This window comes from Triticum dicoccoides, chromosome 5A (genome assembly GCF_002162155.2).
Source record: "Triticum dicoccoides isolate Atlit2015 ecotype Zavitan chromosome 5A, WEW_v2.0, whole genome shotgun sequence".
NCBI lineage: Eukaryota > Viridiplantae > Streptophyta > Magnoliopsida > Poales > Poaceae > Triticum > Triticum dicoccoides.
Genome location: NC_041388.1, coordinates 86,373,816 through 86,400,557, shown reverse-complemented (window position 1 = coordinate 86,400,557; position 26,742 = coordinate 86,373,816). Strand labels below are relative to the sequence as shown.

At 45.5% G+C, this 26,742-nt stretch overlaps 1 protein-coding gene across 1 annotated transcript; it reads right to left on the bottom strand.

Annotated features, from left to right (window-relative positions):
- Positions 1-15,165: 15,165 nt before the first annotated feature.
- LOC119299540 (metal transporter Nramp6-like) lies at positions 15,166-19,408 on the bottom strand. Its single transcript, XM_037576740.1, has 4 exons — positions 18,653-19,408; positions 17,115-17,251; positions 16,382-17,031; positions 15,166-15,817 (listed from the first exon to the last, which is right to left on the bottom strand). Exons 1-4 carry the CDS (start codon positions 19,297-19,299, stop codon positions 15,608-15,610), a joined length of 1,644 nt encoding a protein of 547 aa, XP_037432637.1. The 5' UTR covers positions 19,300-19,408; the 3' UTR covers positions 15,166-15,607.
- Positions 19,409-26,742: the final 7,334 nt, after the last annotated feature.

Sequence of the window (26,742 nt, the reverse complement as noted above, 5' to 3'; positions counted from 1 at the left end):
AAGAATTATATATAGGAAGTGCAGTGTCGGCATCGGGAGAGTTTCGGGGGTCACCGGTATTGTACCAAGACCATCGGAAGGGTACCCATCCCGGAGGGCCCCATGGGCTAAAGTGGGGAGGGGAACTAGCCCATAGTGGGCTGGTGCACCCCCCTTGTCCCACCCCATGCGCCTAGGGTTGGGAACCCTAGGGTGGGGGGCGCCCCACCTGGCTTGGGGGGCACTCCACCCCATGGCCGCTGCCCCCCCTAGGAGATCCCATCTCCTAGGGCCGGCGCACCCCCTAGGGGGCCTATATAAAGGGGGGGAGGGAGGGGCAGCCGCACCCTTGAGTCTTGGCGCCTCCCTCTCCCCTGCTACACCTCTCCCTCTCGCAGAAGAACTGCGAAGCCCTGCTGCGGTGACTGCTGCATCCACCACCACGCCGTCGTGATGCTGGATCTTCATCAACCTCTCCTCCCCCCTTGCTGGATCAAGAAGGAGGAGACGTCACGCTGACCGTACGTGTGTTGAACGCGGAGGTGCCGTCCGTTCGGCGCTAGGATCTCTGGTGATTTGGATCACGTCGAGTACGACTTCCTCATCCCCGTTCTTTGAACACTTCCGCGAGTGATCTACAAAGGTATGTAGATGCAATCCGATCACTCGTTGCTAGATGAACTCATAGATGGATCTTGGTGAAACCGTAGGAATTTTTTTTTTCTGCAACGTTCCCCAACAGTGGCATCATGAGCTAGGTCTATGCGTAGTTCTCTTTGCACGAGTAGAACACAATTTGTTGTGGGCGTAGATGTTGTCAACTTTCTTGCCGCTACTAGTCTTATTTTGCTTCAGCAGTATTGTGGGATGAAGCGGCCCGGACCAACCTTACACATATGCTCACGTGAGACCGGTTCCACCGACTGACATGCACTAGTTGCATAAGGTGGCTGGCGGGTGTCTGTCTCTCCCACTTTAGTTGGAGCGGATTCGATGAAAAGGGTCCTTATGAAGGGTAAATAGAAGTTGACAAATCACGTTGTGGCTTTCACATAGGTAAAAAAACGTTCTTGCTAGAACCCTATTGCAGCCATGTAAAACTTGCAACAACAATTAGAGGACGTCTAACTTGTTTTTGCAGCAAGTGTTTTGTGATGTGATATGGCCAAAATTGTGATGAATGATGAATGATATATATGTGATGTATGAGATGTTCATGCTATTGTAATAGGAATCACGACTTGCATGTCGATGAGTATGACAACCGGCAGGAGCCATAGGAGTTGTCTTTATTTTTTGTATGACCTGCGTGTCATTGAGAAACGCCATGTAAATTACTTTACTTTATTGCTAAACGTGTTAGCCATAGTAGTAGAAGTAATAGTTGGCGAGCAACTTCATGGAGACACGATGATGGAGATCATGATGATGGAAATCATGGTGTCATGCCGGTGACAAGATGATCATGGAGCCCCAAGATGGAGATCAAAGGAGCAATGTGATATTGGCCATATCATGTCACTATTATTATTTGATTGCATGTGATGTTTATCATGTTTTTGCATCTTGTTTACTTAGAACGACGGTAGTAAATAAGATGATCCCTCATAATAATTTCAAGAAAATGTTCCCCCTAACTGTGCACCATTGCGACGGTTCGTTGTTTCGAAGCACCACGTGATGATCGGGTGTGAAAGATTCCAACGTTCACATACAACGGGTGTAAGACAGATTTACACATGCAAACACTTAGGTTGACTTGACGAGCCTAGCATGTACAGACATGGCCTCGGAACACAGAAGACCGAAAGGTCGAGCATGAGTCGTATAGAAGATACGATCAACATGAAGATGTTCACCGATGTTGACTAGTCCATCTCACATGATGATCGGACACGGCCTAGTTAACTCGGTTCATGTTATACTTAGATGACTGGAGGGATGTCTATCTGAGTGGGAGTTCATTGAATAATTTGATTTAGATGAACTTAATTATCATGAACTTAGTCTAAAATCTTTACAACATGTATTGTAGATCAAATGGCCAACGTTGTCCTCAACTTCAACGCGTTCCTAGAGAAAACCAAGCTGAAAGACGATGGCAGCAACTATACGGACTGGGTCCGAAACCTGAGGATCATCCTCATAGCTGCCAAGAAAGATTATGTCCTACAAGCACCGCTAGGTGAAGCACCTGCTCTCCCTGCAGAACAAGACGTTATGAACGCTTGGCAGACACATACCGATGATTACTCCCTCGTTCAGTGCGGCATGCTTTACAGCTTAGAGCCGGGGCTCCAAAAGCGTTTTGAGAGATACGGAGCATATGAGATGTTCGAAGAGCTGAAAATGGTTTTTCAAGCTCATGCCCGGGTCGAGAGATATGAAGTCTCCGACAAGTTCTTCAGCTGTAAGATGGAGGAAAACAGTTCTGTCAGTGAGCACATACTCACTATGTCTAGGTTACATAACCGCTTGACTCAGCTGGGAGTTAATCTCCCGGATGACGCGGTCATTGACAGAATCCTTCAGTCGCTTCCACCGAGCTACAAGAGCTTTGTGATGAACTTCAATATGCAGGGGATGGAAAAGACCATTCCTGAAGTATTTGCAATGCTGAAATCAGCAGAGGTAGAAGTCAAAAAGGAACATCAAGTGTTGATGGTGAATAAAACCACTAAGTTCAAGAAAGGCAAGGGTAAGAAGAACTTCAAGAAGGACGGCAAGGGAGTTGTCGCGCCCGGCAAGCAAGCTGCCGGGAAGAAGCCAAAGAATGGACCCAAGCCCGAGACTGAGTGCTTTTATTGCAAGGAAAGTTGTCACTGGAAGCGGAACTGCCCCAAATACTTAGCGGATAAGAAGGCCGGCAAAACGAAAGGTCTATGTGATATACATGTAATTGATGTGTACCTTACCAGTACTCGTAGTAGCTCCTGGGTATTTGATACCGGTGCAAGAGCTGCGGAATAAGCGGAGACTGGCGAAGGACGAGGTGATGATGCACGTCGGGAATGGTTCCAAGGTCGATGTGATCGCCATCGGCACGCTACCTCTACATTTACCTACGGGATTAGTTTTGAACCTCATTAATTGTTATTTAGTGCCAAGTTTGAGCATGAACATTGTATCAGGATCTCGTTTAATACGAGATGGCTACTCATTTAAATCCGAGAATAATGGTTGTTCTATTTATATGAGAGATACGTTTTATGGTCATTCTCCGATGGTGAATGGTTTATTCTTAATGAATCTCGAGCGTAATGCTACACATATTCATAGTGTGAATACCAAAAGATGTAAGGTTGATAATGATAGTCCCACATACTTGTGGAACTGCCGCCTTGGTCACATAGGTGTCAAACGCATGAAGAAGCTCCATGCAGATGGACTTTTAGAGTCTCTTGATTATGAATCATTTGACACGTGTGAACCATGCCTCATGGGTAAAATGACCAAGACTCCGTTCTCAGGAACAATGGAGCGAGCAACCAACTTATTGGAAATCATACATACTGATGTGTGCGGTCCAATGAGTGTTGAGGCTCGCGATGGCTATCGTTATGTTCTCACCCTCACTGATGACTTGAGTAGATATGGGTATGTCTACTTAATGAAACACAAGTCTGAGACCTTTGAAAGGTTCAAGGAATTTCAGAGTGAGGTTGAGAATCAACGTGACAGGAAAATCAAGTTCCTGCGATCAGATCGTGGAGGAGAATACTCGAGTCACGAATTTGGCACACACTTAAGAAATTTTGGAATAGTTTCACAACTCATGCCGCCTAGAACACCTCAGCGTAATGGTGTGTCCGAACGTCGTAATCGCACTCTATTAGATATGGTGCGATCTATGATGTCTCTTACCGATTTACCGCTATCATTTTGGGGCTATGCTTTAGAGACTGCCGCATTCACTTTAAATAGGGCTCCGTCAAAATCCGTTGAGACGACACCGTATGAATTATGGTTTGGGAAGAAACCTAAGCTGTCGTTTCTAAAAGTTTGGGGATGCGATGCTTATGTCAAGAAACTTCAACCTGAAAAGCTCGAACCCAAGTCGGAAAAATGCGTCTTCATAGGATACCCTAAAGAAACTATTGGGTATACCTTCTACCTCAGATCCGAAGGCAAGATCTTTGTTGCCAAGAATGGATCCTTTCTAGAGAAGGAGTTTCTCTCGAAAGAAGTAAGTGGGAGGAAAGTAGAACTTGATGAAGTATTACCTCTTGAACCGGAAAGTGGCGCAACTCAGGAAAATGTTCCTGTGGTGCCTGCACCAATTAGAGAGGAAGTTAATGATGATGATCAAGATACTTCTGATCAAGCTCCTACTGAAATTCGAAGGTCCACAAGGACATGTTCCGCGCCAGAATGGTACGGCAACCCTGTCTTGGAAATCATGTTGTTAGACAACGGTGAACCTTCGAACTATGAAGAAGCGATGGCGGGCCCGGATTCCAACAAATGGCTGGAAGCCATGAAATCCGAGATAGGATCCATGTATGAAAACGAAGTATGGACTTTGACTGACTTGCCCGTTGAGCGGCGAGCCATAGAAAATAAATGGATCTTTAAGAAGAAGACAGACGCGGATGGTAATGTGACCATCTATAAAGCTCGACTTGTCGCTAAGGGTTATCGACAAGTTCAAGGGGTTGACTATGATGAGACTTTCTCACCGGTAGCGAAGCTGAAGTCCGTCCGAATCATCTTAGCAATTGCCGCGTTCTATGATTATGAGATATGGCAAATGGACGTCAAAACGGCATTCCTTAATGGTTTCCTTAAGGAAGAATTGTATATGATGCAGCCGGAAGGTTTTGTCGATCCTAAGAATGCTGACAAGGTGTGCAAGCTCCAACGCTCGATTTATGGGCTGGTGCAAGCATCTCGGAGTTGGAACATTCGCTTTGATGAGATGATCAAAGCGTTTGGGTTTATGCAGACTTATGGAGAAGCCTGCGTTTACAAGAAAGTGAGTGGGAGCTCTGTAGCATTTCTCATATTATATGTAGATGACATACTTTTGATGGGAAATGATATAGAGCTTTTGGACAACATTAAGGCCTACTTGAATAAGAGTTTTTCAATGAAGGACCTTGGTGAAGCTGCTTATATATTAGGCATCAAGATCTATAGAGATAGATCAAGACGCCTCATAGGTCTTTCACAAAGCACATACCTTGATAAGATATTGAAGAAGTTCAATATGGATCAGTCTAAGAAAGGGTTCTTGCCTGTGTTGCAAGGTGTGAAATTGAGCTCAGCTCAATGTCCGACCACGTCAGAAGATATAGAAGAGATGAGTGTCATCCCCTATGCCTCAGCCATAGGGTCTATTATGTATGCCATGCTGTGTACCAGACCTGATGTAAACCTTGCCGTAAGTTTGGTAGGTAGGTACCAAAGTAATCCCGGCAAGGAACACTGGACAGCGGTCAAGAATATCCTGAAGTACCTGAAAAGGACTAAGGAAATGTTTCTCGTTTATGGAGGTGACGAAGAGCTTGTCGTAAAGGGTTACGTCGACGCTAGCTTCAACACAGATCTGGATGACTCTAAGTCACAAACCGGATACGTGTATATTTTGAATGGTGGGGCAGTAAGCTGGTGCAGTTGCAAGCAGAGTGTCGTGGCGGGATCTACATGTGAAGCGGAGTACATGGCAGACTCGGAGGAAGCGCATGAAGAAATTTGGGTGAAGGAGTTCATCACCGACCTAGGAGTCATACCCAATGCGTCGGGGCCGATCAAACTCTTCTGTGACAACACTGGAGCTATTGCACTTGCCAAGGAGCCCAGGTTTCACAAGAAGACCAAGCACATCAAGCGTCGCTTCAACTCCATTCGTGAAAATGTTCAAGATGGAGACATATATATTTGTAAAGTACATACGGACCTGAATGTAGCAGATCCATTGACTAAACCTCTCCCTAGAGCAAAACATGATCAACACCAGAATTCCATGGGTGTTCGATTCATCACAATGTAACTAGATTATTGACTCTAGTGCAAGTGGGAGACTGTTGGAAATATGCCCTAGACGCAATAATAAAAGGATTATTATTATATTTCCTTGTTCATGATAATTGTCTTTTATTCATGCTATAATTGTGTTATCCGAAAATCGTAATACATGTGTGAATACATAGACACCAACATGTCCCTAGTAAGCCTCTAGTTGACTAGCTCGTTGATCAACAGATAGTCATGGTTTCCTGACTATGGACATTGGATGTCATTGATAACGAGATCACATCATTAGGAGAATGATGTGATGGACAAGACCCAATCCTAAACATAGCACAAGATCGTATAGTTCGTTTGCTAGAGTTTTCCTGATGTCAAGTATCTTTTCCTTAGACCATGAGATCGTGTAACTCCCGGATGCCGTAGGAGTGCTTTGGGTGTACCAAACGTCACAACGTAACTGGGTGACTATAAAGGTATACTACGGGTATCTCCGAAAGTGCCTGTTGGGTTGACATGGATCAAGACTGGGATTTGTCACTCCGTATAATGGAGAGGTATCTCTGGGCCCACTCGGTAATGCATCATCATAATGAGCTCAAAGTGACCAAGTGTCTGGTCATGGGATCATGCATTACGGTACGAGTAAAGTGACTTACCGGTAACGAGATTGAACGAGGTATTGGGATACCGACGATCGAATCTCGGGTAAGTAACGTACCGATTGACAAAGGGAATTGTATACGGGGTTGCTTGAATCCTCGACATCATGGTTCATCCGATGAGATCATAGAGGAGCATGTGGGAGCCAACATGGGTATCCAGATCCCGCTGTTGGTTATTGACCGGAGAGCCATCTCGGTCATGACTACATGTCTCCCGAACCCGTAGGGTCTACACACTTAAGGTTCGGTGACGCTAGGGTTGTAGAGATATGAATATGCAGTAACCCGAAAGTTGTTCGGAGTCCCGGATGAGATCCTGGACGTCACGAGGAGTTCCGGAATGGTCCGGAGGTGAAGAATCATATATAGGAAGTGCAGTTTCGGCCATCGGGAGAGTTTCGGGGGTCACCGGTATTGTACCAGGACCACCGCAAGGGTCCCGGGGGTCCATCGGGTGGGGCCACCCGTCCCGGAGGGCCCATGGGCTGAAGTGGGGAGGGGAACCAGCCCATAGTGGGCTGGTGCGCCCCCCTTGGCCCACCCCATGCGCCTAGGGTTGGGAACCCTAGGGTGGGGGGGCGCCCCACCTGGCTTGGGGGGCACTCCACCCCTTGGCCGCCGCCCCCCTAGGAGATCCCATCTCCTAGGGCCGGCGCACCCCCTGGGGGGCCTATATAAAGGGGGGGAGGGAGGGGCAGCCGCACCCTTGAGTCTTGGCGCCTCCCTCTCCCCTGCTACACCTCTCCCTCTCGCATAAGAACGGCGAAGCCCTGCTGCGGTGACTGCTGCATCCACCACCACGCCGTCGTGCTGCTGGATCTTCATCAACCTCTCCTTCCCCCTTGCTGGATCAAGAAGGAGGAGACGTCATGCTGACCGTACGTGTGTTGAACGCGGAGGTGCCGTCCATTTGGCGCTAGGATCTCCGGTGATTTGGATCATGTCGAGTACGACTTCCTCATCCCCGTTCTTTGAACGCTTCCGCGCGTGATCTACAAAGGTATGTAGATGCAATCCGATCACTCGTTGCTAGATGAACTCATAGATGGATCTTGGTGAAACCGTAGGAAAATTTTTGTTTTCTGCAACGTTCCCCAACATTATCTTATCGGATTGAGTCTTTAAAGATTTGAGAACACTTGATGTATGTCTTGCCGTGCGTATCTGTGGTGACAATGGGATACCACGTGACTTACTTGATGTATATTTTGGTGATCAACTTGCGGGTTCCACCCATGAACCTATGCATATGGGTTGGCACATGTTTTCGTCGTGATTCTCCGGTAGAAACTTTGGGGCACTCTTTGAGGTCCTATGTGTTGGTTGAATAGATGAATCTGAGATTGTGTGATGCATATCATATAATCATACCCATGGATACTTGAGGTGACATTGGAGTATCTAGGTGACAATAGGGTTTTTGTTGATTTGTGTCTTAAGGTGTTATTCTAGTACGAACTCTAGGGTTGTTTGTGACACTTATAGGAATAGCCCAACGGATTGATTGGAAAGAATAACTTTGAGGTGGTTTCATACCCTACCATAATCTCTTCGTTCGTTCTCCACTATTAGTGACTTTGGAGTGACTCTTTGTTGGATGTTGCGGGATAGTTATGTGATCTAATTATGTTAGTATTGTTGAGAGGACTTGCACTAGTGAAAGTATGAACCCTAGGCCTTGTTTCAACGCATTGCAATACCGTTTACGCTCACTTCTATCATTCGTTACCTTGCTGTTTTTATTATTTCAGATTACAAATACCTTTATCTACCATCCATATACCACTTGTATCACCATCTCTTCGCCGAACTAGTGCACCTATAAAATTTACCATTGTATTGGGTGTGTTGGGGACACAAGAGACTCTTTGTTATTTGGTTGCAGGGTTGCTTGAGACAGACCATCTTCATCCTACGCCTCCTACGGATTGATAAACCTTAGGTCATCCACTTGAGGGAAATTTGCTACTGTCCTACAAACCTCTGCACTTGGAGGCCCAACAACGTCTACAAGAAGAAGGTCATTTATCATTGCCAAAATTGCCGGGTTATAAAAACTAATGATCCCGGGTCATGACCGTTTATCCGGGTTATGATTGTTGCCAACGTCGGGTTATGATTGTTGCCAATAGCGGGTTATGATTGTTGCCAACGCTAGGTTATGATTGTTGCCAACGCCGGGTCATGATTGTTGCCAACGCCGGGTCACACAATTATTCTTCCTGATTTGCCCAAAACTGAGAATTTGAAGATGTTCCTCCTTTATATGCATATTACCTGTAGCCCCCAAGTCTTAAGAGGAGAACATAGTGATAGTTTAAGACTTGTTTTAATATAAATGTTGCAACCCTGATGAACTCCAGATTGTTCATCTCAGTCACTAGTCACAACTGACTATTCCACATATGTAGCCCCCAAGTGCCGGGTTGTTATGCTTGCAGCAACCTGGGACTTGTAATTGCCTTATATCATAAAAACTTCAACCAATGTAGCCCCCAAGGTCCGGGTCATTATGCAATAATGAGCAGGGACTTTGTAAATATGATCCTGTAGACTTGAATAGCAACGTGTGCCCCCAAGGGCCGGCTCAGTAAGATAATACTGAGATGGGACTTTATATATACTTCATTGAAAATAACATCATATGATGTAACTCCTATCATGGGGCTTGAACCCACGCCCACAAGGTTAAGAGCTTTGTGCTTTACCAACTGAGGAGTGGACCCTTCAATATAATGGATTAAGACTTGTGTAAGGAGCAATTGGTAGCCCCCAAGGGCCGGCTCATTACAATGTGATGAGTCGGGTCTTCAATAAGGTGATGAAAAAAATGACTTTGCATTAGCCCCCAAGTACCATGGTGCATGCTGGCAGTGACATGGGACTTGTATATTTGATGTAATCTCAATTTGAATAATGTAGCCCCCAAGTGCCGGGTTGTAAGCCTGCAGCAACTCAGGACTATTCCTTCAATTGTATAATAAATCATATCCATTGATAATATGATAGCCATTGCGCCAAAGCGACTTTGAAAACCTTAATCATAATACTGGTTATTGATAACCATAATAAAATTCATCCATGTTGGCTATTTGAAGATTTGAGTAATATAATCCAATGATTTATGAGCGCATGATTCCAATGGCGCAATCCAGATATATACTGGCGACTTATAGTCCCAAGCCCGGCCGGTTTAATAAACACCGGATAATTTATCATCATACTGGCAACTTATAGTCGAAAGCCAGGCCGGGTTAATAAACGCCGGTGATCTATAATCATGCTTTATTCAACCTGTTTCTGCATACAACAAGTTGAAAGTGCTCTGGCGGTTTACCGCCGGACGGATCATACTGCCCAACATATAAGAATAATCAAATATGAAATATATCGTACCTGCGACATTGAATCACATCGTTGGTTTACCAACTTTTTGTAGTAAGGGTGATAACCCAAATCTTGAGTACTGATAACTCCTCCCATATTTTGCCGGTTTATAATAAAACCGCACCGGGTTGTAATAAACACCGGATTATCCATATGTAATACTGGTGACTTCTAGTCAAAATCAGACCGGATCAAATTAGTGCCGGATTATAACTGATCATGTACTGACAACTTAGCGTTGAAAGCCATGCCGGGTTGTAATAAACACCGGTTTATCAGAATTTTTTTCATGAATCTTTATCAAAAGAGATAAAACTTTGCAAAAAATACAAGAAGAATATGCAAGGCTTTTCATGGGCTGCCAGGCCCTAAATCGAGGCTTTTCATGGGCTGCCAGGCTACTGAGTTAACCATTTCACAAAGCCTTTTAAGATGTACCTCAATCATTAACCAATCGTCGTTTTAACTTTGACAAGTTCAGGGTCTATGAGCTTGACTTGTCAAACGTTCGGCGGGTCGTATCAGGTTTACCTGGGCAGAGTGACTTACTTAAAGAAGGCAGGATAACCCGGGGTTTTAGGTGCGTACACCTGGCTTCCAAGCCTGGCTTGATAGCCTATTACAAGGGTGCAGACTCTTAGTTCGTTGCGAAGTAAAGAGCCCCCAAGTAACTTCCCTGGTGGCCTTACGCCGATCAAGAGGTGTAGCTATGGTTCGAATACGACCAAGCCCCCAAGTGATTTCCCTGGTGGCCTTACGCCGATCAAGAGGTGTGACTATGGTTCGAACATAGCCCCCAAGTGATATTATGAGTTGTGCTCAAAGGATACCCATGTTTGAGTTGTGTTGTGCAACAGACTCTCTTTGGCCCCTTATGATAATATTGGCTTGATAGCCGGATTACCGAAGTAACCAGAGCTGTGCTCTTATGACAATATTGGCTTGATAGCCGGATCAATATGTAATCAGAACTTCGCTTTATAAACAGAAGCCCCCATGTGATCAATAATATGATAAGCCAATAAGGCAGGATAACCCATGTTTGAACCGCGCGTCATGGCAACAGGTCCTCTTCGGCAACCTTTAACTTTTTGCAAGAGATAAGTTCTTCTTGAACCGGGATTTTGAACCGGATATTGAGAGCGCCAAAGCTTTGTGGGAGACATATTTCCCTTGAACCGGATTGTAAACCGGAATTTTCATTTTTAGCCAGAAATTTTCTGACGGCCTTTTAAACTCGAACTTGCGAGAACTTAATTCTTTTTGAACCGGAATTCTTAAACCAGATTTGAGAGCTTCAGTGAGACTGACTTCCCTTGAGCCGGATTTTAAACCGGAATCCTTCCTGATGATCCGGAACTTCTTCATTGAGCCGGGATTTTGTAACTGTCATATTCTTTCTAAACCGGAAATTTTCTAACGGCCTTTAAATTTTCATCAATATAATAGTAGTCTCCGAGACCGGGTTATCTTTCCCTCCATCGTCCTGGGGTTCTTAAATTTGCTGAAGCTGGCAAGATTTGCTGAGTCATGTCATCGTAGCCCCCGAGTCTCAAGGTGACTCGAGGAGTTGGCTTGAGATTCTTCATATTTGACCGTGATATAAACCGACATAAGCTGTATATCATTGGTGTTGATAGCATGATGTGAATCCGCAGAAGGTTGAGGTGACTGTGACGGGTTATAAATGATCCTGTATGAGCCGTGCCAGCAACTCGGCAAATGGTTCCTTCCAGCTGGCTATTTGAAGTTAACCAAACTGCAGTGGCGGCGACTTGTGCGCATTGAGCCATCCAGTGCAAACAGCGGTTGATGATATATGATAATTTTCTCCAGAGTTGTTGGTAGAAAACTGGGCTACCCGAGCAGTGACTGGCTTTATACTCAATAAACAGCTCATGCAGACAAGTGTGGCCCGGTATGTTGATGTAGACCAGACCATGATAGACGGACGGTAAAGACGACAGCAGCTTCAGAGGCGGCATAGACACATGAATCGGCTGCGGCTTTGTAAATCGGCGTGGACGGGCGAGTTAGCCACATCATATTGATGTAAACCGGTCTGCAGAATGGCGGCTTGCACATATATTCATCGATCTTGATGGCATGGTAAGATACTAGCGCATTATAATTGTGGCGCGAGTTATACATCCATGACACAACCATAGCTTTTGAAGTGAATAATTGTCCTACATAAACAATATTGCAGACAAAAGCAAAGATAAACCGATCTTTGACAAAAATAATATGTGCTAATAAAATATATTTGAGATGGACATCACCTGATGTGTTTAGGCCGAAAAATAATCCGCCATGAAGTTGATGATCACTAGGTGAAGCTGAAATCCCTCACGGGTGAATCGGCCGCGGAAGCAGAAAGATGAGTCGGCCATGGCGTTTATAAGCCGGTGCGGACGAGCAAAATTGTCCTCCTCATCATAAGCTGATGCGGACGCGTGAACTGGTCGCGAGGGCGGGCGGGCGAGTCGTCTGTGATGCTATAATGCGGCGCGGACAGGCGAGTCGGTCGACGCGTTGATGTAAACCGGACCATGACACGCCTGTCCGTGAAGCCGCGCGACACAGCCGAACATGCATCCGTGGTATACCCCCACCCTTTTTTTAATAGTTGCCCTGCGTAAAAACATTACAGACCAGAGTAATTGTTGTCGGATGAATTAACATGTACTCATAAAATACATAGGAAAAATAACACCTGGTATTTTTTGCCGGATGCTGGCGCTGGATAATGCATAGTGCTGCTTTTGTTTTTGACAAAAGATTTGACCGGTTCTGTATCTTTTAGTGCCTGAGGTCTTCACATAACCCGGCCAAAACTTTTTGAGCCGGAATTTCTGGAACTGGAACTTCTTGATAATCCGGCCAGAACTTTTGAACCGGAACCTCTTGATAATCCGGCCAGAACTTTTGATAATCAGGAACTTTTGAACCGGAACCTCTTGATAACCTGACCGGAACCTTTATCATAATCTAGGTCAGAACTCTTTATCGACTCGGACGGAACCTTTCGGCGATTCGGCTGGAACCCTTTGGCGATTCGGACAGAACTTTTCATCGAGGCGATCGGAACCTTTTGGAGATTCAGACGGAACCTTATGTCGAAGTGCTCGGAACTTTTCAATAATCCGGCTAGAACCTTCCGACGAGCCGGCGGAACCTTTTGATGAGCCTGACGGAACTTTTTTGGCGAGCCAGCTGGAACTCTCCGACGAACCGACCGGAACTTCTTCAATAAGCTGGACGGAGCTTTTCGATCCCTGGGATATCGCCCTCCAAGAACTCAACACCACCGTGCGCAGGCCCCACGGCGGGCGCCAACTGTCGTGGAATTGTCACGGGAAATGTCCTAATGTGAGGACTTAGTCGTGAGGCCAACACATCTATGTGGTAGCTTGATAGGGGTTGATCGGAATCGAGAGACACAACACACAAGACAAGGATTTAGACAGCTTCGAGCCCCGGGAAACATCATCCGGTAATAATCCTACATGCTGTTTGTGGCTAGGTCTCATTATGCTCATCATGGAGTCGCCGTAAACCGGCTCTCCTAGTTGTGTCTAGCCTTAAGGTTATTTTCCCTTCCCCCTTTTGGGGAGCCATACCCCTCCTTATATATGTTGAAGGGGCGGTTTACATGACTAGTCCTAGTTGGATTAGAATTACTCTATTACAAGTGGAGTCCTAGTCTTGCTTCCTTTGTAGGAGAATATTCCTTGTGCTTTCCTCATAAACCGGCCCACCATTAACATGAACCGGCCTTCTGGGCCTTGGGCCTTGTCATCCGTCTGACCCGCCCGCCGGGTCATCAGTGAGTCATAATGTTCAGGCGGGTTGTTTATAAACCGCCAAGTCAGGGGCGGGTCGCCAGTGAATCGCCAAGTGTCAACCTGGTCTCAAGTAAACCGCCAAGCCCGGCCGGGTCATATTTCCGGCCGGTTCATACGCGCGGGGTATATCCCCGACAATGATGATGAGGACGACACGGAGTAGATTGTAGTTGCACCATAGTTTATCTAGTTGCACCGTAGTATGTAGTTGCACTGTAGTTTAGATTTATCTATTTATGTTTGAACTATGTAAAATATCTATGTATCATTTTATCTATGACTATGTATCATTTTTTATCTAAAAAAAATATGTATGCAACCTAGTCCACTTCCGTTTTAGCATGCCTGCTGGAGCTACGCGCGCGTTAAATTTTAGCGCGGCTGCTGAAGTCAGTGCTGTCCGCCGCGCCAACCAGGCGATGGGCGCGCGGTAAAGTAATTTTTAGCGCGCGGCGCGTTGGGCAGCTGTTGGAGATGCTCTTACGCCTAAAGAAAACACTACTCTTCAAAGCCAAACAAGCAAAGAGAAAAGGGTTAAAGCATAAACACTCTTTTTTGCCCTAAAAAAACTCTCTATTAGGAGAGTGCACGATGGACGCACACACCATATAAATGTGCGCGTCTTCTGCTACAGACCTACCCGTGGCAAGAGTTATGTGGTCAAGCTTACCACATATGCCAGCTGGTAGGCAGCTAGAGAGATTTTTTTTCTCGGGTTTTCTTTTATAGCTTACCACATATGCCAGCTGGTAGGCAGCTAGAGAGATGAGATGTCGAAGGGTGAGGCAAAAATGTTTGGAATCCTCTAGCTGGTGAGAATTTGTGCCTCTCACTTTGGTTGGCCGCAGAGAACGCTATCACCAGTGTTAGAGAGAACATGGTCCACTCTTCAGTTCTACACCCGATTACTGATGCAGACATTACTAATGCAGACAACAGCAGGTTCTCTTTTCTCTGAAGCTGACAGGAGATGGCCCTGTTAATCTTTCCTTTGGATGATGTTCATCATCCAGGCACGCAACATCAGTGAAGCGCAGGCTACAGAGACCGTCCTCGTAGGGCACTGATCTTGTCCACCTGACCGTGCTGGAATGTTCCATGATTCTGATGGCCACAAAAGAGGCTGTACATGACGATTTTTGCGTGTTTATTTTGTTCATCACCATCCTCCACTATGGCGGTATGACAGTTTCAGGAATAAATTCCCACCAGGCATCAAAGTATCTGTTCTTATTTTCGCACAGCAAAAGCTTCCAAATATCTTTATATTAATAACAACAAGAAAATTATATTGTAGTTTTAAGGACAATATAGTATATTCCCAGCACCGACGTATCCGTACCAATAACATATCATCGAGGCAATCGTACAAACAATAGTCAGAATTGGGTCATCACATTCGCTGTCCACATAGAAAATGGTTTCATGTACAGATGAAGGATAAGATTACACTGCTTTCTTCCGCTTCTACTCTTCTCTTTCTCTACGCCTTTAGTCCGCCGACAAATAAAGAATTAGACAAAAGGAATGAACGCGAAGCTGTTCAGCAGCATCACCAATTCACTGCCCTGTAAATCTCTCCCCTTCTAGACAAGTCAGGGAGCTACAACCAAATTCAACAGTGGTTCAGGTCTGTTTCAACAACTCAATGTCACTGTACATTGTGGATCTCTGGGTCTCTGTTCTTGGAAGAGAAGCCTTCTATAGGTTTGAGAGGTTATGGTTGTGTAATAAGAGGGCAAAATTTTGTTACAGCTGTCATGACAATCTCTTGCGTATTGCTACAATCATCTGGTTGGAGATTTCAGTGCCCCGCAGAATGAGGTACAATACGAATGAGGCGTAAGCAAGCACTGCCATGCAGAGAATTGAGCCGTACAATGGACCTCGTATTTCAGATGAGAAGAAGTCCAACAAGAGATAGCCGTTGATTGTGATCAATAGTGCAGCCACTGTCCAGGTTACAGCCTGCATAGAGATGCCCAAACATGGTGAGAACGTCATCATCTTGAACAATGTGAAATTTAAACTTAGGGGCCAGAGAAAATAATGTTCAGGTGATCACATTACAAGGTTGTGCAAATGATGATTTAGTATATATTTGTCTAATAAAAGTCCTACAAAAACAAATAACCACTGGGGATAAGATAGTGCTCACTTATATTAACTAAATACATAAACCAGTGGCTTATAAATTTAGGGCAGAGGCTTTTGTCAAAACATGCACCTACATCTGAATTTCAGCAAAATCTAGAATCGTGAACCAGAAAATACCACAACTAGGCTCTAGAATTTCCACAAGGGAACACTGGCTACAGTAGTGCAATTATTTGCAAGCAAATGTGACAGAATTTTTAACCTAGAAACAGGCCTGCACATGAATAATCTTAAAACATACATCCCTCCAGAGAATATCGTGTGGCTAGGTAAATGCTTAAACACAGAACATCCGAGCATGCCAAAAAATAAAGGTGCACAATTATGAAGAAAAAAACAGGAGAAGGATTAGAACTGAGGTTAAGGAGGACTTACTTGCATTTTACGACCTATTCTAAAAACTCCCATGACTTGCTCTTTGGATACCAAGGTTATCAGAGGAATCAGTGCAAAAGGAATCTGAATTGATTGAAGCACATTGAGCCACTCATTTAGAACATCAAGTGCATCAGATGAATCGAAGAACAGAGCCACAATTATAGTCGGCACAATTGCGAAGCTTCTGGTGATCAGTGCCCTAAGCCATTTCTTTAACCTCAAATTTAGGAACCCACCCATTATAAACTGTCCAGCATACGTTCCTGTTATCGTGCTACTCTGACCGGCTGCTAATAGCCCAATCCCCCAAATGTAGAGGATAGGTAAAAAGCCCCCACCAAACTTCTCTTGTAGATATTGCCCAGCGTTTTCGAGGCCGATACTGCCGGCTTCCTTACTACCATAGAATCCTTTAGCGAAAACAGTTGTGACAAAGAGATTTATCATGAAGGATATAGCCAATGCGACCGTTGACTCTATTGAGTAGTATCTCAATGCTTCACGGACTTGGTACTCCTTTTTTGGGTCTATTTTCCTCGACTGCACAAGCGCTGAATGGAGGAACACGTTGTGGGGCATAATAACACAGCCAACAACCCCAACTGCTTGTCTTATTGTCTTAGAGCTCAATTTTGGAACCAAAATACCTGTTGATAAATTAGGCATGATCAATGGACAGGAGTGTATGGGACAAGTTAAATCAACAAAGGCTAATCTGTGAGATCCTTACCAATTAACAGATCCTTCCCATTGGGCTTGGTATCAGTGAACATCCATGCGAAGGACACTGCCATCGTTGCAATCAAAACTGCAAATACAGCTTCCAGTTTCCTCACACCATAGTTCTCAAGAGAAAGGAAAATGAAACTGACAAAAGGTAATAACAAAGGTAAGTTGATGATTCAAACAATATAGCTACATAGCTTTCTTGCCTTAGATTATATAAATAGACGTATTAAAGGCACATAACTAAACATGTAAAGTACAGTGATGTTAGCCTCATCCAGGCCCAAAGCGAGGGTATAAATTCAGATAACAATATCAGTTCTACTAATATTATAAACAAATGAATAGTTCTGAATTGTGAGCTTGTGACCATTTGGAAAAAAGTATATGTCAGTACCAATACACAATTCAAGGACCATTCGTAGAATTCTGGAATGAGATGCAAATAAGAAGTAATTTCACAGAATACAACTCCTGTCAAAAGCATTAAATTAACATAAAGAATCACAGGAATACTAAGCAGTGGCTAAGAAGCATACTTTTGGATACAAGGTTCCTAACATATAACTCTTGTGAAATAAAATAATGTATGCATATGTCAGCAGCATTAATTCATCGTGCAAAAGCCAGTATAGACCTTCGCTTTATAATCAGAGGTCAAGAAAATCATACGGTACACTCATGCCACAATATCTCAGGATGAGAAGAGCACAACACAAAGTTTTAGGGAACAAAATCTAACAAGGAGATCACAAATAAAGTTGGCAGGAATCGTCCCCAGTAAGTTAGCCATTATTCAGGAAAACTGATTACTACTTGGTTCGGTGCTTACCCATGCAAGCCATCCCCAACCACCAATGTGATTCTAAGTTTTAAATAAAACCAAGTGCCAATCAATCGCATAACAAACTTCTCTGATCTTTTCACCGCAATGGTTCAGAAAATTACAGTTACTGTAGTTGCTACGTAGAAAAAAACGAATTAGAATTCAAACTTGAAACTTCTAAAATTTTGCAGATTCTTGTCAAGGAAGGTAAATTAAATGTCTGCAACCCTCATATCTCGTAGGGCAGAATGAATTGAAAGTGAGCCAAATGTAAATCGTCAATTGTCACATCACTGGTAGTACAACCTCAACAAAAAAGATCAAGCATTCCTATAGCTTTGAATTAAAGCAAGCGTGCATAATGATTTACAATCAAATCTGCACCAAACCAACACCTAACCATGCTGGGTCCTCAAACTAATGTGAAACTACCATAAGCAGTAACAGTAAGCAAATAACTAACTGAGATCTAACACTAAAACCTCACTCAAATGTCAATAGCAACGACTGGGACAAAAATCACTTTTCCGGTTTCTCGTCTTTTGAAAAAATCCCTAATGCTGATTTCAGACAAAAAGCAACTTATTTTGGAACTATTCTGTGATTCAGCACCTTGTCTACAATCAAATTACTCCAATTGCAAATAAAAAACTAAACAGCCAATGAGAGAGAGAGAGAGAGAGAGAGAGAGAGAGAGAGAGAGAGTCCAAACTCACCAGTCCAAGGCGGTAATGACAACGCCGGCCCAGAGCGGCAGATACCCATTGCTAAGGATCTTGATGGCGATCGCGCTGCCAATGACCTCCTGGATGTCAGCGCCGACCATGGCGACCTCGGCCATGAGCCAGAGCGCGCGGCGCGCCCAGTCGGGGTACTCGTCACGGCAGAGCTCTGCGAGGTGCCGGCCGGTGGCGACCCCGAGGCGCGCGGCGAGGAGCTGCACGAGGAGGCCCATGGCGGTGGCCCACATGAGCAGCCACAGCAGCGTGTCCCCGGCCGCGGCGCCGGCCTGGAGGTCCCCCTCGAGGTTGCCCGGGTCCAAGAACGCGATGCTCATCAGGAAGCCGGGCCCCGTGAAGAGCCAGAGCTTCCGCCACGAGAAGGGCGGCGACCCCGAGGACGAGGCGAGCTGCGCCTCCAGGTCGGCGTCCGCGTCCGGGTCGTCCGAGATGGAGACGAGGACCTTCTCGGACGCCTCGAACGCGCGCTCCTCGAGGTCCTCCTCCTCCTCGCCGCCGCTGCTGCTGCCGGCGTCGCCGTGGTCGCTCCCGGGCGCCGAGGCGGGGAGGAGGGCGCGCGCCTCATCGTCGGCTCGGGCCGCGCCGGCGTCTCCCGCGGCGCCGGGGACGGCGTGGGCGGACATCGAGATGCGTTTCTGTGCGAGTTTACGCCGCGACGGTGAGGTGCGTGCGGCGATTTCGCGGGGCACGTGGTCGGCACGTGCCAGGCTCCCCAACCGGATGCTTCGTGACTCCACTATCTCGACCCTTTTTGGACCCTTTTATAGTAGTACGCTTGATAATCCTTCTCGGATCGATAGTGCAGCCTTCTGCTAGTCCTACTCTCCTATTGTGGCGATCAGGCGATGTCTATTGGTTGTCCATGAAATTTCTAACACAAGTATATAAGATATCATAAATGACAGTCTTTGCAATGCACTTTATTATGTCATGTTAATGTTTTTATGCTATTCACATGTCAATTTTTTGGAGCATGATCCATGTGACTCTTGTATGAAAATTCGGTGTAAAAATATATCTATCGGTTTTAACAAAGAGAAGTGCTACGCGGCGGGCGAGAGGCCAGGGTTTGGGCTGGTGGCCTCACTCACCGCGTGATACAAGATCTTTTAAATGTGCGGTTTAACCGCTCATCTGTTCCCTTCCCCTCTTTTTTTCCGTCATATCTTCCTTTTTCTTAAATCAGCACGAGCCCCCTTCCCACCATGCGCCGCAGGCAACCTGCCCCGCGACAGCAGCCTTGCTGCCCTGCTTGCAGCAGTGAGCAGCTCACCACACCAGCGATTGGTCGGCGCTCCTTGGTCGTAGGTTCTCCTCGTAGCTCAAGCTTGCGGTGTTTGAAGCTTTTCCGTAGCTAGTTGAAGGATTTTGCGCCACATGTCATAGCTTCCCATGAACACCGGTCACAATGTTTCCCTGATTTTCGCGAACGAGGGCTCCGGTCATCATCATGAATGGTTGTAGCAATTGTCGTCGGCGGTAGTAACAACTGCCAAAGACGGTCGCATCAAAATTGTCGGTGGCGGCATTACGGGTCGCATCATTCGCCATGAATGGTTGTAGCAACCGTCGTTACCAGTTGTAGCAAAATCTACAACAAATCATTGCCGGCGTCATCGCAGATCGCAACATCGCCATGAATGGTTGTAGATTGGCGTCGCTGGTTGTAGCAAACCTCGACGTCTGACCGTGTCTGGTGAAGGAGCTTTTGGTGTCTCAAGTTGTAGCACCGGCGGAGACAGGCGTCGCAGCTTTGTAGCTCGCGATCCTGTCGGTCGCATCATGGGTCGTCGTGGGACATAGATTTCTGGGGCATGGAGCTCGGGGTGGCAGCATGGTCGTGCCGTGGTGACCTACGTGCGCTCGCAGGCCATGGGCCCATCCCAATAGTCGACTAGCTGTGTCGCGTCGAATGAGCCACGACGCGTGAGCTTACTGCATGAGGAAAGGAGGAGAGCTGGTGGGGAATAGGGCGTCGACAACACAAAGGAAGGCAAGATAGAGAGAGAGAGATTGGAAGGATGGCCTTGGTTTTATTGGGAGGAAGAGATTTCATGCACGAGCGTCACTTCCTAGTGGGGATAAGGTCATGAGGATAGAGGGATCCGTGTGAGACCTCGTGGCCATGTGGTGAAAGCGCAAGTGGCCAGTCTAGCTCGTCACACGACCACAAACATTAACCCTTAATAAAATATAAAACATATACAAGTGGTTGGTATCTACGGATATGCACACACAAATTCTGGTTAAGATCGCAAATTAAATACAAGTGGCGCAATTGGTATTCTAAAAACAAACAAGTCACATAAGTGGCTTGTTGTAGAATGATATAAATGCCACAATAAAAATTACCAAAAGAACATTTTCCTATAACTTGGTCAAACTTGGGAAAATATAAGATCTTAGTAAAAACGGTGTCTCCAACCGGACTAGTGGGGGAGCTGGGAGGCATCCCCCCTCCCCCGGCCATGGACTGGGGTATGACGCCCTCACACAAGCTATAGTTTGCATTGTAGCTAATGTAGATCAATGTCGCACTGGAACAGCAGGCTCGACCCCTAGTGCTAGCCTAGTTCAGCCCCTAGCCATGGCGACATGGGAGGCTCCCTAACCCACTACATTGTCGGCCCTCCCTCCTAGGCATTCCTTCCTATTACTGTCGTTGCTAGCCGCTATTGCACCAATGACGAGACTCACTCCCATGCTCCTCCTGTGGTGGCGGCCTTCCCCAATGGTGAGGTCCCCTTATCTCGCAGCGTGACATCTTTGTGGCGGGGCGAGGAGACGAGCGCTCTGCTTGCAGGTGGCAGTCTACGCCCCGCAACGTGGAGATACTGGTGTGAGGCCCCTCCCAATGCTCCACCTTGTACATGTGCTAAGGCTGCCATATAGGCAAAAAAGATGATGTGGCAAGGTAATTAAGAAGAGAGAGATGGGTGTGGTGACCCCAGGAAGAAATAATGCCAAGTGCGGGAACCTAGGGAAAACACTTAAATGAAAAAAGCACACCAATGCATGAACAACTTTAGTTGCTAAATCATTAAATGAAGGATGCTTAGCAACAACAAGTTAAGCACCTTTTGCATTGGGAACTTTAGTTGCTTAGCTCTTTAATGTGCTTAGCATCCATTTAGCACCAGTGCATTCTAGGAGGTCTGATGGGTTCAGTGCAGTTGTAGCTGGATGATACGTCTCTGACATATGTATATTTTTTATTGTTTTATGCCATATTTATACTAAATTAGCATATATTTTTCACCAATTTAAATCATTTTATATTATTATTATTATGGAGTAACCTATTAATCCAGTGCCCGGTGCTAGTTGTTCTTTCTGCTGTTTTTGGACTTTTCAGGAAAATTATTTTATCGGGCTCAGAAAAATCCTGGAGGTCCTCCGCATCAGTTGTCGGTATAGGAATCTTGCATATGTCGTCAGCATCGAAGGGGTGAAAAATTGCTTAATCATTTCCACATTCCACTCTTTCCTATCCGGCAACATGAGCTGATTCACCCATCGTAATCTCGATCTCCTGGTAAATGAAGCTGTCTTTAGGCCCTCCTTCCTCGGGATCCATTGGTCACATTGGATTTGAATCCTCTTACCATCCCCAACGTGCCAAATAATGCCTTTTTCAAAAGCTCGAGGCCAGCTTCAATGCCTCTCCATATCGGAGAGGCATCTGATGCAAACACAGTGTCCAACAGATTGCCATGAGGGTAGTATTTTGACTTAAGCACCCTAGCACACAGACGGTTAGGTCTGTGGATGAGTCTCCACGTCAGTTTGGCCAGCAAAGCTAGATTAAACAGATGCATATCTCTAAAGCCTATGCCTCCTGCCCGTTTTGGTTTTGTCATGCGCTCCCATGACATCCAGTGCACCTTGCGCTGACCATGTTCATCTCCCCGCCAGAATTCTCGTATCATTCTCTCGTACTTCTCATAGAAGCCCTTGGAAAGGAGGAAAACACCCATTGTGAAACATGGTAGGGCCTGTACCACCGACTTCACATGTACTTCCTTGGCTGCTATGACATGAAATTCTCAGACCAGTCATTTCACCTTTTCCCAAACCTATCCATAATAGGCTGGAAATTTGCATCCTTCATTCTTCCTTCCGACGTCGGGAGCCCCAAGTACTTACTCTCAAAAGTAGAGGATACAACCCCCGAGGTTTCCTTGATTTCCTCTCTTGTTTCCTCCGGGCATAGCTCACTGCAAAGGATGGAGCATTTGCTCTCGCTTAGTAATTGACTTGTGCCTTTTTGAAATTCTGCTAGCACTTTCTTGATGGTTCTGGCCTATTTAGTCATCGGCTTGAAAAAGATCAGGCTATCATCGACAAACAAAAGATTTGAAATGCCTGGGTTGTTTCTGGCAATTTTTAGTGGGGTCAGATTCCCATCCTCTATCTCTCTTCAGAACGCTGACAAGGATATCCGCCAGAAACAGGAATAGATAAGGACTGAGAGGGTCTCCTTGGCGAAGACCTCTAGACGAGGCAAATAGTTCCAACAATTCTCCATTACATTTGACTGAGTAATGGACTGAGCTCACACATTGCATTATCCATCCTGTCCACTTTTCTGAAAACCCCCGCTTTTAATAGCACCTCCTTCAGAAAATTCCAGTCCACCCTGTCGTAGGCTTTTGCATTGCATGGTATTTGACTGAGTAACGGATTGCATTGCGTGGCACCATCAGAGAAACAACAATTTCTCGGTAAGAAGTTCATACAAACTGGCCACCAATATCCAAGGTAACATAGCTCTAGAACCTTTGAGTTCCAGTCGGAGTGCAGATGACCGCAACATTTGGGATATGATCTGGAAAGCGGACGTTCCACCGAAAGTGCGGATTTTTGGATGGAGAGTGGCCACTGATACCCTGGCAACAGAAGGTAATAAGTGCAAACATACTATCATCCCGGTCGCCACTTGTATGATTTGTGGCAATGGAGAGGAGAATGAGTTCCATGAGGTAATTGCATGTTCCAAAAGTAGAGCGCTGAGACATGCGATGAGGGATGTGTGAGGATTACCTCCAGAAAGGGAGTTCAGACACACAAGCCAGGATTGGTTACATGTGTTGCTTGATGCAGTTCATCCGGACATGAGAGCAAAAAAATACTGCTCTTCTGGCCTTGTTGGTACCTAAGAGATGACTGCATTCACGGCGATGGAAAAGAGACTATCAGGAGTTCAGTGCTCTTCCTATAGAGATATGAGGACGAGTGGAAAAATGCAAGCCAGAAAGTTTTATCAGAGTCTGACAAAATTTGGACAACATTGACCAGTGTGCAACCTCGGACACCTGTTTCTCACCATTCAAAGTGGATGGCACCTGCAGCTGGTTGGGCAAAAGTCAATTTTGATGCTTCTTTTACCCCTGAAAGCGGCCAGTGCTGGGCAGGAGCAGTAGCCAGAGATCACAAGGGCCTCGTGTTCCTGTCCACTTGCAGGAATTTGTCCCATACAGTTAGCATGGAGGAAGCCGAAGGACGTGCTGTGCTCGTTGGCCTGCATGCTTTGGCAAATGTATACCAGGGCCGAGTGATTCTAGAGGCTGGTTGCAAATCAGTTGTTGATGCATTGACAGCTGATGTGACAGTCCGGTCCCCATGTTATGGCTTTATCCTGGACATAAAAGCTGCACTCACTTCATTCCAAGAACACAGGGTGGTATTCGCTAACAGGGCTGTAGTCGGGTGGCCCATGAACTCGTAGTAGAAGCCAGGCGAGGTGACGACCAGCTGATCATAGCAGATGTCCCGGATAGATTAAGATATCTAGTGCAATCTGAGTGTTCCACTACCTGAGTTTATACTCTGGCTCTCAAAAAATCCTAGAGGTCAATGACATAGGCCAGGGCCTGCCTATTGCCCCCACACGCCCACCATGCGGGGTGCGTGTCCCTATCGTGTGGGCCACCTGGTGCTCCAATTTACTGTCTCTCGGGCCCCGTTACTTCATATACCACTGAAACCTTTGGGAATTTATCACCCTAAATTTCCCACCGCTGCGCACCTCTATTTATTTGTGATCCAATCTGGAGGTCTTTTTTGGTACTCTGTCGGAGGAGCAAATCAGCTCGATGGCCATCTCCATCGACTTGAAGGCCATCATGATTGCCCGTGACTTTGAACTATGATCCATATCATTAGATCTCTCTCTCTCTCTCTCTCTCTCTCTCTCTCTCTCTCTCTCTCTCTCTCTTGTTTCTCAATACAAATATCACATGAGATGCCCTATATATATGATTGTGATCCATTTGATGTAATCGTCCAGTGTATTTGTTGGGATAAGATGAATTTTCACTTTATAATCAAATTTATCCATGATTATTTTTTCGATCTACTTTTTATTATTTGCATAATTATTATTCATATATGCTCTCCGATCTATTATCCTTTCTCTAGCCAAGTTTGGGGTTTGATCTTTAGAGGGAGTTGTGTATGATATTTGGTTTCAACCTTGCAAGTAAGCTACCATAGTGATAGATAGTGGAAAATGCTTGTATTGTGTTATTGCCACTATGGATAAAAATATGGTTTTGCACTTGTCCTTTGAACGGAGGGTGAAGACAATATATCATTTACTGCATGTCATCATACTTACTGTAATACTCTATTTTACTTAATACTTTGAGAGGCATGCTGGATAGCAGTCTTTGCGTGGAGTACGTATTAGCTATAGATGCAGTTGGATAATGATATATAGATTTACGGAATATGATGCTCATATGCTAATTATGCCATAAATGGTTATACTCATAAATATTGCACTTTAATCGCTGCCTAGCTGTAATTTATTCACGACACCGTTGCTTATCTTTGAGAGAGACTACTAATGGACCTATGGATCCTGGTCCATCTTTTTATATAAAGCATTCAATATCTTTTAATACCTTGCATTTACTTTTCCATTAATTTCCACCAATCCATTTAACTACTTTTGTAACTTGCATAGCTAGTGAGATTGACAATCTCACTAGTCTTGTTGGGGCACAAGAAAGTTCTATTTTGTGTGTGTAGGTACTAATCATTGATTGCAAATCGCATAGCTCATGTTTGTTCAATAAATCTTGAGGTCATTTGAGGGAAACAGTTGTTTGCTATAGATCCTTGCACTTGGGAGCTCAACAACTTCCTAGTTGAGAGGAAGCACTGGGCGATTCAGATCTAGTCGTTGGACCTTGTGCATGCCCGCATGCGTAGCATGGTATCATCGCCGGGAGTGTGTAGCTATGGTTGGTGGTAGACTTGGTGGTCAGTCGGTTTCAGGCAGGGGAATGAGAATTTATGTGGAGAGAAAGCTTCGTCTCCTGCCCTTAGTTAGAGCCAGCAACAATGATGTCCACGGATGTAGTAACCTTCATGAAGGCAGAAGGCTTTGACGCCGTATTGTGCTCCTATCATCCCTCGAAGTTATTGCCCAATGGAAAACTCATATCTACCTTTGACCAGGTGATGACAATGATTCACATTGTTCTCCTCCTTGGAGGCCTCGCCTTTTGAGCCGGCGCGGGCTCGCAGGACTAGTGGTTGGTCGATTCTCTGTGTGGTAGTGACGCAACTTGTGTGGCAACAATAATGATGGCTAGTGAAGCTATGCCGTACCTTGTCCTTCCTATGTCGATGGTCCGGTGTGTCAGTTGGGTGTGCCTATGCTTGTTTATCATTGTGGAAGAAGTCGGGGATGTGTGTGGCACTACCACTGCAACAATGATGGCTCGATGAGGGTGCTTTAACCATGTAGTGCTCTCCAGTTGACGCAATGGGCTATGTTAATGCAATAGTCGCAACTTTATCACGGAAAACCTCATCAGCAAAATCGAGGTTACCTTGTGCTCCACTCTTCGATCGACTATTTGGCGATCCTCTACTACTCGGTGTAACCTCTGCACGATTAGTAGGTTCGTTCTTGTACAAGGTGAATGTGATAGCCTGACTTAATAGGGATTATAGACTACTCATATCAACAAGGAATTTCTTCTTTTCTGGGAGCCCATTCAGAAAGAACTTCAAAGTTAAGTGTGTTCAGCTTGGAACGATTTCAGGATGTG

Bases quoted from the DNA above. Each gene is read 5' to 3' on its own strand.
- LOC119299540 (XM_037576740.1), bottom strand. From the start codon at position 19,299: ATGTCCGCCCACGCCGTCCCCGGCGCCGCGGGAGACGCCGGCGCGGCC. The intron at 17,252-18,652 runs GTGAGTTTGGAC...ACCTTTTGTCAG, and splicing joins GTCATTACCGCCTTGGACTG to TTTCATTTTCCTTTCTCTTG. The intron at 17,032-17,114 runs GTAAGGATCTCA...ATTTATCAACAG, and splicing joins TGGGAAGGATCTGTTAATTG to GTATTTTGGTTCCAAAATTG.